Below are 22049 nucleotides of genomic sequence, written 5' to 3' on the forward strand. Positions count from 1 at the left end.
GGGGCCTCCCTCAATGAGTCTAATGACTCCCTGGAGTTGCCCGTAATAATAGTAATAATACTATAGCTACCCCCCCCCCCCCCGAGTGTATTGCCTGAATTATAACATTTTGTATTTTTGCTTAGAAAGATCTCACCAGTTTTCATTGTTATGTCCCTATGCTCGTTGTTTATTTATTTAAATTTTATATACCTTTTTTCTTTTTTTATCTACGTCTAAGACCCTAACTTTAATATGAGCTTCGGTGCTAAATATAGAACTTATCTATACAATCTGGCCGATCCCTAGATTGATCACGTGCATATACTACTTAGACAAAGGGTTTACCTCAGACTGGAGACAAATCCTTGGTTCTTACTGTCTGGAGATATTTCCCGACTAGATACTGGCAAATTTATTTATTTTGCTGCGCCAGCCAGTATCATTAGGTTAGAAGGTTTCCTCAACCAAGGAAAATTCTCACATAAACATACAGTGATGATCAATCTACCATTAATACTTAGCACTTAATTATCTATATCACCTTTGTCAATTGTCATTTGCAGTCGTGGTTATTGACATACTATTCTATCCCGCTCTGGTTCTAGATTAAATGAGTGGTGCATTGAATTCAATTCTCAGGCCAAATTTCAGGTAAAATACAAAGCACATTTATTGAGATTATAAGATTACAAGTTCACATACATACACTCAACTAAATTAATATCATTCTAAGTTATAGAGCAATTTAGGACAACTAAATTTCAACTTGACTGGATTCTATCATGAGCTCTCTCTCTCTATGAGGTTAAACATTCCCTCTATACAATATACTGACAAAATTTTGCATCCATACAATTATTCTACTTAATTTCATTAATCACTTCACATAACATTATTGACACAATGCATCTATTTAACATTTCTAAAGAAACGTTCATTGGAGTTATGCAGTATCTATCTACAATAATCACTTAAGAGTTCTATACTAAATGTCCTTGCACACTATCTTACAACAATTCTTCTCTTCAAAAGGAAAAACTAAAGGCTGTACATTACCAATTTGTAGGATGTTCAACAGGTCCGTTACTTAGTTCTTAATTCAGCTTGCACTGATCAGTCCTTCTTCCTCTAATGACTAGAACGTCTCAGTCTGGCTTTGACCCACGTGGTCACTCATGGCGGTCCTTAGAAACTGGCTATCTCGAAAGGCTGTCATTGTGCCCGCTCTTGACTCGTTCCATTGCCATTTGTCATCATCCGCATTATCGATTCGACTGCCATACTCAGTTATTCCTTTCCGAAGACGTACCGAGCCAGGACTCTGGAATGACGGTTGTCGACATCAAACTACCAAAGGTGGTCCGGAATTCATGAAGAGGTGAGAGAAAGAGACCCGACATCCACAAAGAATGAAAAAAAATCCCTGTCAAATGGGAGCAGACTCCTTTTATGTTGCACTTTTGGAGCCCTCTTTACTGCTACATTTTTTCTTGCTCGGTACCGACCCTTTTCAAGCAGGATGGTCCCTTATAACATTCTCCTTGTGCACATGGGACGATCCTCTCCTCCGCGTCTTCCAAGAAATACGAGCGTGCTGCTCTCTCTCAAGTGCCACATGCCTTAGGCCAAATGTTCACCCGAAAGTTTCGCCGGCGGACTTTGAACTTTTGATTTTATCTCACAACAAATATTTCATATAGAATACCTCTTAAATTAAGGGGATAAATATCCCTTATTATTTTACAGCCAGTATGCGAAACTCTGAGATCAAAAACTATGATCTAAGAGTTTCATGCCGAAGAACTATCGGCGAATTCAATCGCTTGGATTCACCGATAGTTCTTCAGCACGAAACTCTTAGATCGTAGTTTTCGATCTCAGAGTTTCGCATACTGGCTGTAAAATAATAAGGGATTTTTATCTCCTTAATTTAATTAACTTCGCCAGAAAAAATAGTCGTTTGACTTTTTATCTTAGAATCCCTCTTAATTGTTACAGTTTACAAAACAGATGATATTACTTATATCAAATAATTCCATATTAGGTATCCAATTTATAGCACCTTTTACAGTCTGCTTCTTTACTTAAGCACAAGCATCTCTTTGTAGATTTATTATACTTGTTAAATCCTGAATGAAAACTCTTCATTTAAGATCCAGCATCGTCTTCTTTGTTTCAGTCACACCTATTATGTAGCTATGGTTCTTTTGCTAGTTCCATCTATCTTTTCCAATGATGCGTCTTACGTTGATAGTAGCAATCTTTAACTCTACTCTAATAAAAAATCTACCTCAATCTGAGCTCAGACTGTATGAATGAGAACAAGAACATGTGACATTGTCCAGTATTGTTCAACGTCAATAACGTTATATATCTGCATTCTGTTATTTGAGTTTTATGAATAGCCAGATGGTTATGATTTGTATTTATTAATTCTCTTGTTTAAACTTTAAGTTATACTATTTACCCCTGAAGATGTAAATCCTATGATTTACGAAACTTGTCGGGGAACTATTATTTCAGTGTTTTATATAACTGAATAATAAAAAATGTGGTGTAATCACCGAAATATGTCTTTTGAATCTTTAACTCTGCTGAGGTTGAGTTAGAATATGTTCTAACTCAACTGACTTAGTGCTATTCGTCCTGGTTCTCTGATGGAAACAACAGGGGTCCTTGTTTAATTGGTAGATTTGCAGCTGCTATGAAATTCTGTCACGTTGTACGATCATTTTACATTGTGGTTTAAGTCAATAAGAATACCAGTTGGTCTGCTAAATCCCAAATTGTCATCGCATCCTTGTTTTTTCAGTATCTGGATATATAACTAACAGAGTGCATCATGAGAGGGTAAGGATTGGATATCAGGTCAGAAGCCCCAGATGGTACTCTACATTCCTTAAAAGGTTATATGGAGGTTTCCTCCCAATTATACAGCTTTGACCCTTAAGCATTCCAATTGAAAAGTCATTAGTTTGAATTCTAGAGTGAGAATGGACAGCAATTCAGCCTGTGTGTGCTATGAGAATGTAAGAGATCTAGCAGCCTCTGATGAAGTTGTAATATAAGTCTGAGCTCTGGCAAAGTTCCAAGGGAGTGAGAAAAGATAAGATAGTTTCATTACATAAAGGTGGTTCGAAGACAGAAGTAACAAATTACAGACCAATTAGTATCTCAGGACTGATTGTTAAACTATTTGAAAAGTTGGATAAAAATAAAATTAAAGAATGAGTAGAAGAAATATGATATTCTACAATGGACAGCATGATTTTTTTTAAATAAAGGTAGACTCTGCCTTAACAATTTATTAAATGCGACAGCAAAACTGAATAAAGGCTATATGATGCTGCTGGAATTTGCAAAGACATTTGACAGAGAATGCATTACCACAGGGAAAACTATAACACAAGTTGGAAAAAATAAGAACAGCTATGAAGCTGGTGGGGGAGCTGACAGAGACATCAGAGAGTAGCATATGATGGAGTGGAATCAAGGTAAATTCCTGAGGATGCAAAACTGGAGAGGAAAAATAAATGTGATGTAGATATCCTGCACAGTGATTTAAATAAATTGGCAATGCAGGCAAATGCCAATGGTTGTCAACTTAAAGCTGCAAAATGTAAGGCCATTTTGTGATAAAAATATTATATACTTTGTACCACACTGATGGTACTGGATTTCAAGAAACTGACGAGGTTAGGGATCTAGGGAAGATGGTGTACAGAGATTTGAAGTTAAGAGGAGATATTGCAAAAGCTGAAAAAATAGCTCAAAGGATTACTTGAACGTTAAAGAACACACTGACAAATAAAGAGAGGAAGGTTATTATCTCTCTCTTTACAAGGCTATGATAGAGCCACATCTTGACTACTGTAGACAGATTTGGTCACCTGGATTTCTTGGGGATAAGGAGGTGGAAAGGATTCAAAGATGAGTGACCAAGCTGGTGACAGGTCTGCAGACTGTCCCTGTGAGGACAGACTGAAGATGTGGGCTGAAGTTTAACTGACAGGAAGAACACGAGAGAAACTTATAGGTTACAATGATTCTATAAGATTGACACAAAAGAAAATATTATTTTTCAATACATGATGAGTAGGGAGAGAACAAGTGGTCACCTCTGAAACTTGGGTTAGAGTGTGGTTAGTAAGGGTATGCAGACCAGATTTTTTTTTTTTTTGCTTGGAGAGTGGCGAATTAGTGGAATGCATTTCCAGAGGGAGTTGTGAGTGCCCTGATGATGAATGGGTTTAATGCATCATTTTAAGTGGAATATAAGAATTTAAACTTAAAAACATATCACGTAAGATAGTCATAAAACTCTTTGATCAGTGGTAAGTCGTCAACTGTTGATAAGGATGTATAGGTACATCTAGACAAACTATCGTGTGAATTTTTTTGCACATTAGCAATATATAATGAATGGCAGATTGAAACTAAGGGCTAGAAATATGGAAACTAACCAAGTAGCTAGTATATATATAGAAAACTATCATGTTAGAGTAACAACTTCAATTTAATATAAACCAAAATAATTATCAGACGTTTCAACCTTCATATCATGGTCATTATCTGGAGTTTACACACATATATATACAGGGTAGCGCATAATTAAAGAGGAGGTGTTCAGAGTCCTATAGGGAAAAATGTATTGGATGAAATTCAATCAAACTTGATGTGTAAGTACACTCTGGAATAACATGAGGTTTCTATTTGCAGAAGATAAAAAAATAGTACAAAATTCCACCACCAGGGGCATTTGGTGCTATAACCATGTGATTTGGGATTAATTAAATAGTAATGGCTAGTAGAGACACAAATCAATTTGTGTTCATATAACTTACAGATGTGGTTCAATACATCCTCCTTTCAGATGTTCCAAAAACTGCATTCTATGAATGACATTTTCTACAGAAGAACACAACAGATCTGCATTGATTTGCCACACATGCTATGTTATTCTGCCTTTCAAGGTTGCTAAATCAGGAACATGTCCTTCATATGCCACCCATTTCAGATGGCTCCACAACCAAACGTCACAGGGGGGGGGGGGGTTGAGATCAGGCAACCGAGGTGGCCATGCTGTGGGAAATGCATGACTGTTCACTTTGTATTCTGTGAAGTGTTTTCATAACATTCACTGTACTGGCAATCCAACGTGAGGTGGTGCTACATTCTGCATGAATATGGTAGAATCAAGGCATCTTCGCCTGCAGCTGTGGAACAACAAAGTCACGCATCATCTCTTGATACATAACAGCAAAGATGGTACAAATCATTGATCTTGTCACTGGACCAGCGATTTGTTCTTCGAAAAAGTACTGATCAATAATAAATGACATAGTGAAACTGTGACTTTTGGTGAGTGTAAAGGGATCTGATGGAACACATGATGGTTATTTGTAGGACAAATGTGGCAAATGTGTTAATACTACCATTCAGATAAAAATGTGTCCTGCAACTCAAGATCTTCCACAGCCATACATCACCCATCTCCATTCGAGCTAAGAACATCAGGGCAAACTGCAGTCAAGTTTCTGCATCACCAGAAAGCAAAGTTTGAGTATGGGAGATCTTGTATGAGAAAAACCTCAGAATTTGAGGATTTTCCAGCAGTGGCCGACCACTGCTGGACCCATGTGCATTATTCATTCTGCGTTCCAACTTCGTCAACTTGTTGAAGAATAATCCATTCGTGCCTTCATCCTGGCCTCACTGCTAAAGATCTGCTATTTTAAAATCTTAAAGTTTTTCTAAGATTTGTTATTAGGCCTTTTCTCCTATCCTTCAAATGCCAGAATTCTCAAAGAACTACATTAATGCTACTGTGATGATAGTAAAGCCTGACTAGCAATGCATATTCTGGTAAGGTGAGATCCATAGCTCTTCAATCAGAGTGATGCAAATCCATTTCGGTCTTCTTTATGGAAGACCGAAATGGATTAACTCCAACTTGTTAGTAGAAACAGTGAGATTATGTATGCAAATATCATGTGTAGCGCTAAATGTTCCCTGGTGACAGAATTTTGTACTATTTTTTATCTTCTGTAAATAAAAATCTCATGTTCTAATGTGTATTTACATCAAGTTTGGTCAAATTTTGTCCAGTACATATTTTACTACAGGACTCTGAACACCTCTTTAATTATGGCCACCCTGTATATATCTTTCCCACTGTGTGTGTGTGTGTACACAAAGAAACAAGCAAGCTACATTACAATACATATAATAAGCTGAAGTAAAACTAATTTGGCTAACTGTTATTATTATTATTATTGCATGACACCTCCAAGGAGTCCAAAGACTCGTCGAGGGAGGGAACCTACTCTACAGCTACAGCTCTCCGTTTCTACCTGAACTCAATCCACCAACTACAGCAAACCACATCATCTACAACAATGCCATCTACTGTCCCCCCCTCCACCAGCACTGGTATTTTCAAAGACAATCACAAACATCCATGGTAGGATTCGAACCCGCAGCCTTTTGGCTGGAGAGCAGATATGCTAACCACTCAGCAGATATCAGAACAGTAGTTAACACCAGTGTTCTGATGAAGGGAAAAAAAAAAAAAAAATTCCTGCCTTAATGTTAGAGTGCTGATATCTGTTTGGCTAGAGAGTAATACTGGTAACCAATATATGAAATAAAGATAAAAATTATTGCTTAGAGTCTTTTATGTGAGAAACAGAAGTTATATGGGCTGGATGTGTGCCATCCATACCATTGAAATTTTTAGGCCATTATTATTGTTTACATTAGGACTGTTAATTAAATTTGTGATCAGAGAGAGACCCATTCCATAACTTAAATTTAATGTGACTTTTTTTTTATTTTCCAATATATAGTAAGTTATAGGAGGACTGGATTCAGTATAGTATACCAAATCCAGTGGGGGGAGGGGAAAGAAGATCATTGAAGGTGTAATTATGTGACGTTCTATTTATTTTATCTAATATCTCTTTACACCAAACTGAATGAAAAGGAACTTGTTCCTTACATTGTAATAAATCTTGGTATGAAAATTCTAAGAATATACATGGCACACATTCAGCCACATATATCATCTGGAGAGCTTGAAAGTTCTCCAGTTAACCATCACTTCAAGATTCTGGGCAATAATATTAGTTCTTATTTCATATACTGGTCACCACCATTAAATGTTTTATCTGCTAGTAGTCATCAGAAAAACAGACAGGACTCTAGTAGTTATCCCCACCCCACTAGAGGTCAAGGCAGTAGCATTAATGATTAACCAAATTAGTGTTACTTTAGCTTACTATGTGTATTGTAACACAGCTTGTCTTTTTGTGTGTGTGTGTGTGTATTTATACTTCAGATGATCTTGATATAAAGGTTGAAATGTTGGGTAATTATTTTGGTTTATACTGAATTAAAGTTGTTACTCTAGCATGGTAGTTGTCTCCATAATTTTATTATAGTCAATGCTGATCATTGTGTAAATATGTAAATAAAAGAAAGTAGCAATAATATTAGTTCTTATTTCATATATTGGTCACCACCATTAAATGTTTTATCTGCTAGTAGTCATCAGAAAAACAGACAGGACTCTAGTAGTTATCCCCACCCCACTAGAGGTCAAGGCAATAGTATTAATGATTAACCAAATTAGTGTTACTTTAGCTTACTATGTGTATTGTAACACAGCTTGTCTTTTTGTGTGTGTGTGTGTGTGTGTGTGTGTGTGTGTGTGTGTGTGTGTGTGTGTGTTTATACTTCAGATGATCTTGATATAAAGGTTGAAATGTTGGGTAATTATTTTGGTTTATACTGAATTAAAGTTGTTACGCTAGCATGGTAGTTGTCTCCATAAGTTTATTATAGTCAATGCTGATCACTGTGTAAATATGTAAATAAAAGAAAGTAGCTAGTTAATTTTTTTTTTTTTTTTTTTTTTTGGAGGGGGGAAGATACTTTCAGAAACGCCCACAATGAACCTATAATTGGTTCATTGTGGACATTAACATTATTAAGTGATGGCACCAGATTTATTACATCCTGGTTCTCCAATGGTGGAAGACAAGTATCTCTGATGTGCATATCTGTCCTGGAGCAGACTGTGGTATAGGCCATCAGCTAGTAAAGCCAAAGTAAGACTAGGACTCAAAACCTTCTTAGTGGGTTGACAGAAGAAACATCAACTCAGTTGGATGATCTTTTGGAGACTAGTGAGAACTCACCTGAAGTGCTCTGGGAAGGAGTCTCAAGTTATAATACAAGAAGTATCTCGGCCCAATTAGAAGACCAAGAGACCCATCGATATTAGATTCAACATGGGATCTAATCGAAAGAAGGCAGTTGGCGAAACAGAGACTGAAGAATATAAGAGATTACACAGAGAAGTCAGAAGAGCCATCAGGCAGGACAAGGAAAATTTTTATATTAGTAAATGTGAAAAGATAGAGTTTTAGATGAAAAGGCCCAATTAAGTATGTTGTTTAGTTCATGACCTGAAGCCCAAATTGGGCCTTCAAAATTGCACCAAAAATATTTGATTTGAAATATTCTCCACATAGACATGAGGTTGAAAGAGAAGTTAAACAGCTTAACAGCAATAAGGCCAGTTGCGGATTGAATCCCAGCAGAGTTAAGGCCACAGGAGAAGGAGAGATATTTCATAGATTGGTTACAAGAAAAGAGGAAACAGGATTATGGACTAGAGACAAGAAGAAGTCAATTTTTAATACTACATAAGGGAGATATGAAGGACTGTAAGAACTATCAACATCACCTAATTCCTGACATGTACCATCAAGAGGGAATATGATAGTATACTATCATATTCCCTCTATGATAGTATACAGGATATGATAATATACTACATGAAAAATACATCAGTTATAGATAGGAATAACTTCCTATCTATAATTTTCCTCCAAATCAAGATTCCAACATTATATGATCTTATATTTCTGTCTTCTAAAGCACTTTTTACTGTATCAATCCACCTATATCTTGGTCTGTCTTAGACTGCCTGCCATTCAAGAAGATTAGCCTCATATATTTAGTGTTGAATACTATGGCTACTCCTTCTTTTCCTTGATTGTCACTGCCTGAATACAACATTTTGTATTTATTGCTCAGAAAGATCTCACCATGGTCTTTTTTGTTTCAGTCATCACCCCTATTATGTCGATCTGCTACTTATCTAATTCCACAGCTAGCTCCATTTCTTTGCCAGTCAGGCTTCTTATGTTGATAGTACCGATCTTTAATTCTGGTGATGTTGAGTTGGGGTGTTTTAGGATTTGTTCCAGTAGCTGACTTTTATCTGTTCACCCTGGTTCCTTGGTGAAAACAACGGGGGCCTTATTTAACCAGGCAACGCCCCAGCCAGCTTGAAATTCTGTCATGTTGTACCATCATTTTATATTGGTGTTTAAGCCAATAAGAATACAATTTGGTTGGCTATATCTCAAACTGCCAACCTATCCTCGTTCATTCAGTATCCAGGTAGATACCTAACAGGGTGCACCACGAGAAGACGGAGAGGACTGGACATTAGATCAGAAGTCCTGGTTAGTTCTCTGCATTCTTTTAAAGACTATGTGTAAGTTTCCTCTCAGTTATACAGCTTTAACCCCTTGCAAGAACTATTAGTTTTATCTCCTCATGCATATTAAAATCTTAATATGCATTTTACTACAAGGAACAAAGGAAGCAAGCAGGCAAGACATGGGACAAAATGATGGGTGATAGATGGCATTGATGGTAGTAGTGTCATAGTTGGAGAATTAAGTAGTAGTGGAGAGAATGAGATGTATTTAGTGAATTAGAGTAGTGTGCCCTCCCACGATGAGTCCTTGAACTCCCTGGAGGTGTCTCATAATAATAATAATAAAATTGGTATAAATCTGAAAATGATATCAGTGATTAACAGAAATGACATGACAGGGCAAAGAAGGCTGTCAACTTATCCAGCACATAATTTATATACTAACTTGATTATTTCTCCATATTCATCCCATTTTATCTTCTCCTCTCGTACAGGAAACATAGGATATGACTTTTTGGCTTGCTTGAAAAAACCACCTCCCCGAGGCTTACCCTAATAATAATAATAAAAAAGTAAATAATGGAAACTGGGGAAGGAAAAATGAATGGTGAAATAAAATATGACTTCATTTTATTCAAAACTGAACAAATGATTTGTTTAAATTATTTACAAATTGCACAAAAAAGTATAAGGTAATTCAATGATAAGCTTTCTGATAGTAATTTCAAAATATTTTATATATAGCAAGTGAGCCGTTAATCATTCACACCTTTTTCTTGCAAAAGGGGATCTGAGTTCACCTTCCCTTATCCTCAGCAATGAACACATCACCAGACAGGATCAGATCTCTTCCTTTCAACTGACACAAACACATCAACAGCTTCTAAACAACTAGGAATTCTTTTTGGCTCGAGAAGCTGTTTTGCACCCAACCTGTTACTTTTTCTTCTTCTTTAGTATCTTTCCATCCACTGCTGGATATAGGCCTCTCCCTTAACTTTTCAGTTCTGTCTGCCTTTAGCCAATGTCCACCATCTTGTTCTTTGATTACCTTTTTTTTCACTAGGTATTCACTCAGTGTGTAATTTTATTCACCTATTGCCTTTTAGGCTATTAATGGTCAGTCCATCTCCACTTACATGCTTTACAACACTTCACAATATTTTCTACTCCAGTCATCTAATTCTAGTCTTTTTTTATTTTATCCCATTTTGTTATGCAGAGCATTCTTCTCCAAGGACTACATGCAACCTGTCTTCCTGTTTTCTAGTTGTTACTCATGTCTCACTTCCATAAGTAAATACAACACTGAAATAACGTATATATATTAAAGAGCTTTCTTTTTAAGCTTATAGGTAAATCTCCTAACAAGTGATCTTTATACAACCAAAAAAATGCTTTGTTTCCTTGTGCTTCTCCTCTTCCTCATTTATTCCATCTACCTGTCCTCTGAAACAACCTTCCTTATGTGTTTCCCAACAATTTCAACCTCCAGCTTTTTAAGAAAAATGGCAACAGAATCAATAAAGAAGTGCATATCAGAGTCTGTAATACTCTGCACCTTGTCCTGGATGAGATTTTGCATCAGATAACCTTATCAAGCTCTCCAACAAAGCAGCTATTGGTATGGTGAGCGAAAACACCAAATCTGCAGATATAATCCTTTTCTTCATGCTAACACACTGATCAGAATATATCATGAAAATTATGGAAACTACCATCATATTAGAGTAAAACTTTAGTTTAATATAAAGCAAAATAAACACCTGACGTTTCAACCTTCACATGAAGGTCATCATCTGTAGTATACATATATATACAAAGAAACAAGGTGCACTACAATCTACATGGCATGCTAAAGTTACTGACCAACCATTACAACTATTGGTCTGACCTCTGGTGAAAAAAAAAAAAAAAAAACCTTACTACAAAGCTAGAGTCCTATTATTATTATTGTTTTCTATTAGGTTACAAAATTAAATTTAGCTGGAGAGCAACATGTTCATACAAAAAATTTACTTATATAAGCATACATATAAATTACAACAAACCAGCATGAAAAGTGGCGAATAAAAGGCTGAAAAATTGCTTTGAGTCCTAAAGTTAGGGTTTGCTGGAAAACTAAGTGGGCTGAATGTGTGCCATCCAAATTTTTGGGATTTTTATGCCACCATAATTGTTAAGATTAGGGTGGTTAATCAAAATTTCACAGGCTTCTTTAAATTTCCATTCATACCACGCTTTGCATGATGTAAAGGACAAGTACTTTTCATATCAATTTGGTGTAGGGTGTTAAGAGTGTGATCTGAGAGGCCTACTTCTCCAAAATTGTTAAATTTAATGTGTAGTTTTTTTTTTTTATTTTACAGATAGGGATTTTATATCTAGTTTCCTCAATATAAAGTATATTACAGGTACAATAGATGCAATAAACTCCAGGGTGTGCCAATGGGGGAGGGGAGGATCCTTAGAGGAGTTGAATATGTTTTTTAATTTTAAAGTGGTTTAAAAGTGGCATTAAGATTATAATGGTGTAGAATTCTATTAATTTTTTTTTTGATAACCCTTTAATGTATGGGATAGCTATGGTTTTACTGCAATCTATATTATTTTTTGATAAAATTTTTATGCAGAACTTTATTAATAATATTTTTGCTATTTAAGTTTTTGCAAAGGGTAGTGATATGAGTTAGCATGTATATATTGGCCAGTATGTGCAGGCTTGCAGTAAACAGTGAAGGTTAGACTGTCTGAGGAGGGAAGATGTGACCAGTGTATCCAGGAAGGAAGCGAGTTCTGATTTTCAATTTCACTAGTAAATTGTATGTGCTTATGTTGTTTATTCAGGTGGCCAGATAACAAAAACATCGTCAACATATCTAAGCCAAACCATAGGTTTTAAAGTAAAGGAAACTAGAGCTCGTTGCTCAACAGCTTCCATATAAAAGTTAGGAATCAGGGGAGAGATATAGTGAGCCCATGGCCATACCTTTCTTTTTATAGATAAAAATTTTGTCACACGAAGTAACTGGAACATGGTAAGTGGACAAAGAGAGCCATAATGTTGGGCAGAAATTGTTCTGTAGGAAAAAAATTATGTCACTGATTGGGACATTTGTGAAAAGGGCAGAAACATCAAACTGACTAATAAATCATCTTTGCTGAGTTTTATGTTTTTAATTTTGTTTAGAGGTTGTTTATGAGGTGTTGTGTGTTCTTTATATAGGAGAGGAAATGATCTACCAACTCCTTGAGTGTGATGTGACACTCATTTCTTGGCTAGGTGATAATTAAGGCTGCTTGTAATTTGCTTGCATAATATTACATATTATGCGAACAAATGACAGTCTGGAGAAGATGATGATGATGCTTGCTAAAGTTCATGGAAGCAGGAGAAGAGGAAGACCAAGAATTAGATGGGTGGATGGAGTTAAAGCAACTGGAGTGCGCTTGGAAATTCTGAAAGACGTGGTCAGGGACAGATCTGAATGGCGATGGTATGTTCGTATGATCACCAGGAGTTGAAAACGACTCGATGGAACATAAAAAAATTACTTCAATTATCGGCCGAAGCGAAACGTTATGTTTGTGTATGTTGGGAACACCATCTATTCTGGGAGAAAGGGATTAATGGGGTATTAGTTTTTTTAACAGTGTCCGATGGCAAAGAAGTGACAGACTTAAGTAATTTCACAGTTTTTTCTAGATACACTAATCGTCTTCCCTCAGGCAGTGTAACCTTCACTGTTTATAGCAAGCCTATACATGCTAGCTAATATCTACATACTAATTCATATCACCACCCTTTGCAATGGCTTTGTTATAGCCAAATAATGGCTATAACAAAAATACTATTAATAAAGTTCTTCATAAAACTTCATCAAAAAATAATATAGATTACAGTAAAACCATAGCTATCCCATACATTAAAGGGTTATCAGAAAAAATTAATAGAATTTTTCACCATTATAATCTTAATGCCACTTTTAAGAATCTCTAAGAATCCTCTCCCCCATTGGCACACCCTGGAGTTCATTGGATCTATTGTATCTGTAACTTACTTTATACTGGAGAAACTGGACGTACAATCCCTATTCATAAAAAAGAACACATACGACACACTAAATTTAACAATTTTGAAGAAGAAGGTCTCTCAGATCACACTCTTAACACTTACACCAAATTGATTGGAAAAGTATTTGTTCTTTACATCACACAAAAGCCTGGTATGAATGAAATTTAAAGAAGCCTGCAAAATTTTGATTAACCACCCTAATCTTAACAATAATGGTGGCATAAAATACCCTAAAAATTTGGATGGAACACATTCAACCCACTTAGTTTTCCAGCAAACCCTCACTTTAGGACTCTATGCAATTTTTCAGCTTTTATTGGCCACTATCGATACTGGTTTGTTGTAATTTATATGTATACTTATATAAGTAATTTTTTTGTGTGAACATGTTGCTCTCCAGCTAAATTTAATTTTGTAACCTAATAGATGATAATAATAATAACAGGACTAGCTTTGATGATCATTTTTTTTTTTTCCATCAGAGATCAGGCCAATAGTTTTAACAGATGATCAGTAACTTTAGCATACCATTTAGATTGTAGCGGAGGTTGTTTCTTTGTACATACATCTATACTTCAGATAATGACCTCGATGTGAAGGTTGAAACATTGAGTGTTTATTTTGGTTTATATTAAACTAAAGTTTTACTCTAACACAGTAGCTGTTTCCATTATTTTCATGATGTAGTCTGCAGACATAAGGAATGCAGAAAGATTGCTTGATCTGACAAAGTCTCAATTTTGGTTGGAAGTAAGAATTAATGACCATCATCTCAGACAATAACGGAGATAAATACTTGATGATTAATTGTGTTCAGAGATTGCGCTCGTTTAGGCTGGGTAAAATCAGAAGTTTAATCAGTAGTTTTATTTATATAATGTTGACTCTATATGTTTTATTCAAAAATGTTTGCAATTTAATTTACTTTAATGCCTTTTGAATCAAACTCCTGTAAAAGGTGTTTGATTCAGTAAAAGTGGGAAAAAAAAAGCTTTTTTTTTTTTTGTTAATTAAGAAATAAAAAATCCCTTTCTATTTTTACCTCACTTATCACACCTATTGTATATGTGTGGGTAATGTTTTTAATCCTAAAATTTACCCTAAAATTTGACAGATTTACAACCATTCATGGTTGACACCCCAAAAGAGGAAAGTTACTAGTGGTGTACCCAAGGGTCTGTTGCTGTTTAATTTGTGTGTATGAGGTTTGCTTGAAAAGTTTGGTTAAAAAATAAGTTAAACACATATTTTTGGAAAAAAATCACCTTTATTTCTCAACATAGTCTCTGTCGAGGTCTACACATTTGGTCCAGCAAGTTTCCAATTTTTTCATCCCATCTAAAAAGTAGGATTTGTCAAATTGTGCAAAAATAGTCATCGACAACCATGATGATATCCTCGTTCGAAGAAAAATTTTTAATTTTAGGAACAAGAAGAAGTCACATGGGGCCAAGTCTGGAGAATACGGTGAATGTGGAACCAATTCAAACCTCAATTCATGCAATTTTCCCACTGCGATGGCCGATGTGTGGGATGGTGCATTGTCTTGATGAAAGAGCACTTTTTTTGTGGGCCGTTTTTCTTCAGTTCTTCTTTTAAATGTTGTTATTGTCTTACCCTTTTCCAAATAGTCTATCATGATAATTCCTTAGGAATCCCAAGAAACAGTGGCCATCACCTTCCCAGCTGATAAAATGGTCTTTGTTTTTTTTAATGCTCTTTCACTGGGCACTGTGTGTAGTGGTGAATCGAAGTGACTTCAGTTGGGCGTCCAGAGCACACTTCATCTTCAATGGCAGACACAATTCGTTCATTCATACCAGTGTCAGCAAGTATCATCTTTTTCATGACCCCTGGCAAAATTTAAGCCAAGTGCGACGTGTAGTTACGACCACGTTTAAACTCATTTATCCAAAAATAGTCTTTAATGCTGGTGCAGAGTCTCCATGAACTGCATCTAACTCAGCTTTGATCTGCACAGCCATCCACTTCAAATAAAAGTGTTTTATCACGGCAAGAAACTCGTTTTCCTCCATTTTTATTAAAAATGTGAACACAGTCATTTTAAATGTTTACCAAACGAGAACCATATGTCGCATGTGGTGGCTAAAATTTTGCCAGGGGTCATGAAAAAAGATGATATGTGCCGACACTGGTATGAATGAACGAATAGTGTCGCCGTCTATTGGAAATTTATTTAATTTAATTTATTTATTGCAAACTTTCAAACAACCCTCATAAATGATATTTGGAGAAGTATGAATGGTGAATATGCAGTTGTTTGCAGATGATATAAAGTTGGGGAATGCTATCAGGAGTAGAGCGGATGCTGATGCTGTGGCTTTGCAAGAGGACTTGAATACACTGGCTGAATGGGTAAATGAGTGAGAATATCAATTCAATGTTGCAAAGTGTAAGGTTTTGAAATTTCTGAAGCAGAGATGGGATGTAGAGTACACAACTGGTGGAAATAACTTGGAAGAATTAGTAGAGATGAGAGATCTAGGAGTGATTGTAAACAAAGACCTAAAATTTTGGGGAGATGTTGCTAAAATTGTGAGTACAGCACAGCAGATAATGGAAATGATGGGGGGGGGGCACTGACTTGTAGATGTAAGGATGTATGATTCCTTTGTATAAGGCTTTGATCACATACATTGATCATATGGATTACTGTGCGCAAATTTGGTCACCTGGTTTTCAAAAAGATGAAGAAGTATTGTAAAAGGTTCAAAGACAATTGACTAAGGTGTTTTCTGGTCTCTGGAATGTTGAATATGAAGAGAGATTGGCAAAATGCAATTTGCAGAAATTGGTGGATAGGAGGAGGAGAGGGGATATGATTGGGACATATAAGCTGTTAAGAGGTTATTACCAGATTAATGATGGGGAGGTTTTGCACAGAATGGGTGAAGATAGGAAGAGAACAAGAGGTCATCCCTGCAAGCTGTATAAGGAGAGTGTAAGCAAGGGGTGGCGAGCAAGTGTTTTGCATGGAGAGTGGCGAGCGATTGGAATGCATTGCCCAAAAGTGTGGTGAGCATAGAGACAGTGAACATATTTAAGGCGCGGTATGATAAAATGTGCGTATAACACTGGACCTCCCACGATGAGTCTTCTACTCCATGGAGGTTTTTTATAATAATAATAATTCACATAAAAATATGACCATATAATGTAATACTAATATCCTATCAATAATTTTCTTCCAAATTAGTCTATTATCTGTCAGTATTCCAATAATGAAATCTTGCATTTCAGTTTTCTAAGGCACTTCTTATTGCATCAATCCACCATGACCCTGGTCTTTCTCTGGTTCTTTACCCTGCCATTCTGGCATCACACTTGTTTGCTAATTTTTCTAACTTTTCACTGGATTCCTAATCAGCATCCTCAGAGCACAAATGTGTAGACAAATAATACTTGGATTATTATACAAACAATTCAAAACTATAGTGGAAAAAGGAATAATGTCTTTTAAGTGCTATTGCTATCAGTAATAACAATTAATTATTTTCCTTTGATGTGCTTTCCTCTCTCATTCTGCAAGTGGCCACAGCATCTTAGATCTTAGATTAGCTTTGTTCAAACATTCCTGAATACTAACAATGTAATATTTCCATTTTTCATATGATTCTGCCATTCCTTCAATCTAATTTTGGCCAGTCTTTCTTTTATGGTTACATGGTGGTTAGCATTCATAGTGAAGAATTTACAAAGACAAAAACACGTGTTGGATTGATTACTTTAGTTAAAATAAAGAAAATAATACTCGACATTTCAAACTCTATATTGAAGTCATCATCAGGAAAACATACATATGTACAGGACACAAGCTACATAACACTACACAAAAGTAAGATAAGTCTGACCTCTGGTGAAAAAAAAAATAATAAATAAAATAAATTACTAAATAAAATATATACAAAATTAAAAATTAATTCACAAAATAAAATAAACTTTTTATACATATCGGTATAGTAATATATATATGATTTAAAAAAAAAAAAGATTTACATTAAACAATTCCTATAGTCTTCATATTAAGATTTTCTTCTGTTTGGGGTTGTTCTGGATTGAAGATGGGTCCTCGAGATTCTTGGAATTATTAGTCCATCATTCTTGTCTAGATTCGAATGATGTTTCATCATCTCACAGGCTTCTTTGAACTTTCTTTCAAACCATGTTTTGGTGCAGTAGGAACTTGGTGTCTTTCAAATTGATTGTGTGAAATGTTTGAAGTGCATGGTCTGACAAGCCTATTTTAACCATATTGAGGAATTTAATGTGGTGTTTATGTTCATCTTTTGCTCTTTTACTCTCATATCTCAGTCTAGTCTCACCTCATCTCTTTTCTTACACAGCTTTCATGACACTTGTATATACAGCTACTTTAAGGTTTTTATTAATTTCTTTTATCATCAATCTCCTGATATGTATCCCTAAGGATGTTCAGGTTACTATAACAGCACTAAATGATTAAGTTTACATTATTATAAATCTCCTATCTATCAACAATTTTACTCCAAGTCAGTCCATTATTTGTGAGAACTACAATATTGTCATATCTAACATTTTGTGCTTCTAAGGCACTTCTAACTAAATCAATATAATTAACCCTTGGTCTTCCTCTGGGTCTCTTTCCTTACCTGTTCTATTTAAGTAACGTTTTGCCATTGATGCTATTGGTTCACTCTTCTAATTCTTCTCAGAACCCCTAATATCTTAGTCTCTAGTCTTTGATCAAGTGCTTTATTTCTAACCCAACTCTCAGATCCATAATTTTAAACTGGTTTAAACACTGTCTTGTATCCTGCTAGTTTGGTGTTTTAGCTAATTTCTCTCTTATTCCATATAAATTTATTCAGCTGGCTACCCACAATAGCAGCTTTGCTTATTCTGTTGTCTATTTCCAGATTTAACCTGCTGTCTTCACTAAAAACTGTGCCTAAATAACTGAAATATTTTACTTGTTCTGTAGGATCTCCATTCAGAATGCAGCTGAAGTTTTCTATATTCTGTCTATTTTCATAGTTCTGGTCTTTTTGTTACTGATTTTCGTGCCACATTTGTTACAGCTGTGATTCAATTTAGTTAGAGAATCCTGGAGACTTGCACTAGATGTGTTTAAGAGTATCACAAAATCTGCAGAAAGCACAGAGCTAAGTTTGACATCTCCAATTTTTATATCAGGCCCAATGCCACTTTCTTTCATAATGTGATCCATCTAGATGATGAATAATTCACATTATCTCTGCTAAGAGTAGATATAATGTGAATCCTTGTCTTGCCCCTGATTTTACATCAAACCATCTTCCTATATTTCCTTCAATACTAACTGCTGACTGATAACTTAAATATAGACTATGCATCGCTCTGTATAATGTTCCATTCACTCCATATAATTGTAGTGTTTTTGAAAAGCTTTTCTTTGGACACCTTGTCATATGCCTTTTCCAGATCTACAAAACAAAAGTACAGATCCTTGTCATATTCCAATAATTTCTAAACTATGTCTTAAAGTGAAAATCTGATCTTGACAAATTATTTGGCCTGAACCCAGCTTTTTCTCAACCTCTTTTCAAGTATGCTTGCATAAATCTTACCTGGAACGCTTAGTAGAGAAATTCCTTTATAATTCTCACATTCAGTTTTATTCCCTTCTTTATAGATGGGTACGTTGAGAACTCTGCTTCAATCATTGGGAATTTGACCTTCTGACCAGGCCCTTTGAATTATGCAGTGCAGCCACTGCAAAATTTTATATACCTTCATACTTCATACCTGCAAGAGGATTTAAATAAGCTAGATAGATGGGCAAATGAATGAGGTGTCAGTTTAATGCAGCAAAATGTAAGGTCTTGAGGTTTGGGAAACATCGATGGGATGCTGCATACTCTATGGGAGGAGTTATACTGGAGGAAGTAGGGGAGACAAGAGATCTGGGGTTGATGACTGATAGAAACCTGAAGTTTAGGGGACATATTGCAAAGGTGGTGAAGGTAACACAGAGAATTGCTGCTATTATGAGAAGGACACTGACCTGCAGAGATAAGAGGGTTATCATTCCGTTGTATAAGTCTCTGATCAGACCACACTTGGACTATTGTTCTCAGATTTGGTCCCCAGGATTTGAAGGGGATAAATTAACTGTGGAAAGGATATAAAGACGGATGACAAAGATGGTTTCAAGACTGTACAAGGATAGTTATGAGGATTGGCTGAGAGAATGTGGACTGCAGAGTTTGGTAGATAGAAGAAGGAGAGGTGAGATGACAGAGACTTTCAAACTGTTGAGAGGTGGTTACAGGGTTGACACTGGGGAGTTCTTTCGCTTGGTTGAACAGCGGGAAGGAGTGATGACAAGAGGCCATCCCTGGAAGTTACGAAAGGAAACTGTGAGCAAGAGGTTAAGGAGTGGTGCCTTGGAATGCATTGCCTGATGGAGTGGTGGGAGCGAGAACGGTCAGTGAGTTTAAAGGGTGGTATGATAGACTTTGTGTTTCTCAGGGGGGGGGGACCTCCCCTCGATGAGTCTTGACAGACTTTATGTCTTAGGAAGGACCTCCCTCGATGAGCCTTTTGACTCCTTGGAGGCCTGAATAATAATAATAATAATACTTAAGCATTTCTGGTCTGATATCTACTCCAGTGCCTTTCCACATTTCATATTTTTGACAGCTTTTTCTACCTCAAGTATCGATATGTATTCCTCTTGAAAATTTTCTACTATGGTTCTGTCACTGCTTGGTTCATTTGAAAGTCTTTCAAATCCAACATCAAATCCAAATCCAACATCTAGGATATCCTTATCTTCAATTTTCATGTCACCTTTATCATCTTTGATTCCTTGTACAGAAACTCCTTCCTCCATTTCTAAGCTTTTTCAGTAGCCTCCAGAACATTTTGTCACCTTCCTGATATTTATTTTCCATATTCTTACCAAAGTCTTCCCATGACTTTTGTTTTGTTACTTTTACACATAGCTTAGCTCTCTTACATTTTCCTCTGTATTCTTTTAGGACGTCTACTGACTCATTCGCTAGAAATTTGGTATGCTTTCTTCTTTAACTGCTTGTGTCCACCAGTGTTCTTATTTTTTTTTTATTATCTTATTATCTTATTTCCTAATATTTATTTTCCATATTCTTACCAAAGTCTTTCCATGACTTTTGTTTTGTTACTTTTACACATAGCTTAGCTCTCTTACATTTTCCTCTGTATTCTTTTAGGACGTCTACTGACTCATTCGCTAGAAACTTTTGGTATGCTTTCTTCTTTAACTGCTTGTGTCCACCAGTGTTCTTATTTTTCTATCCTTGCAGACAACTTCACCACATACCTCCCTAGCTGAATCGATCAATATCTTCTTCCAAATTTGCCACAGAGACTCCAAGGTTTGGTTCTTGTTTTCAATTTGTTTCATTTTTTTTTTAATAATGGTTATATAGTTGAGTCTACAATTTACCTGTAAAAGCTACTCAACTTTATTTATTTTTAACACTTTCTTACATACTGTTCTTTTCAATGTGATATCCATTTTTTATCCTACTTATTACTAAGTAATTGTCAGTTCCAATTTCAAATCCTCTGTAAGGACACTCTTGTATCCTAAACCAAAATGTTGATATCACTATCAACAATGACATAGTCAATGAGTCTTGTTGTAGTCTTGTTTCTTTTCTCCATGTGAACTTGTACACATCTTTATGTTGAAACATGGTATTAGTAATGAACGGTCTGTGTCCTGAGTCCAGTAAATACTTCCATTATTAGTAGCTTTATCCTTTTCTCCAAATTTTCCCAAAATGTTCCTATAAGTCTGGTGAGATTCATTTCCTACTCTGCTGCTCAAATCCCCCACAAGGATCACCTTTTCCATTTTCTTCATGTCAGATACCTGTTCTAATGACTAAAAAAATTCCTCCACTTCTTCCTAAGAAGAACCTTCTGTGGGACCAAAGATGCAAATAAGTTTCATTGTCCATCTCTCCATTTTGAAATTTGCTCACATCACTCTATTAGAAACTGCCTTCCAATCAAGAAATTTAATCTTAATGTTTGGTATTGAATGCTATTGCTACTCCTTCCTTTCCTTGATCATTAGTGCCTGAAAATAACACTCTATACTTATTATTTAGTAAGATTCCCCCCCCCCCCCCATTTTTGTCTTCTTTGTCTCAGTAATGCCAATTTTATCCACATGGTACTTTCCCACTTGTTCTGCAAGTTCGATTTCCTTTCCATTAATACTCCTTATATTGATGGTTCCCATCCTCAGTTCTTCTGATATTGAGTTTATTCTGCTTTTAGATGTTGAGTTGGTGCTTGTTCCAGTAGGTGATTTTCATTGTTCATCCTAGTTCCCTGATGAAAACAGCAAGGAACCCTGTTTAACCAGGCAATGTCCCAGCCAGCACAAAATCTCATCATACTGTACCATCACATGTGTTTTTGGTTTAAACTAATAGAGAG

At 35.8% G+C, this 22049-nt stretch overlaps 1 protein-coding gene across 5 annotated transcripts in view; it reads right to left on the reverse strand.

Annotated features, from left to right (window-relative positions):
* The window catches only part of Cpsf100 (cleavage and polyadenylation specificity factor subunit 2), a 325511-nt gene that overhangs the window by 109535 nt on the left and 193927 nt on the right, over positions 1-22049 (reverse strand). For all 5 annotated transcript variants that reach the window (XM_090399663.1, XM_090399659.1, XM_090399662.1 and 2 more), the window contains one exon: positions 9945-10051. In XM_090399663.1, the coding sequence (XP_090255789.1) occupies positions 9945-10051 (107 nt within the window). The remainder of the gene's footprint in view (positions 1-9944; positions 10052-22049) is intronic.

Source organism: Typopeltis vanoorti, chromosome 10 (assembly GCF_054136105.1).
Source record: "Typopeltis vanoorti isolate ZY-2024b chromosome 10, IOZ_Tvanoo_1.0, whole genome shotgun sequence".
Classification (NCBI taxonomy): Eukaryota; Metazoa; Arthropoda; class Arachnida; order Uropygi; family Thelyphonidae; genus Typopeltis; species Typopeltis vanoorti.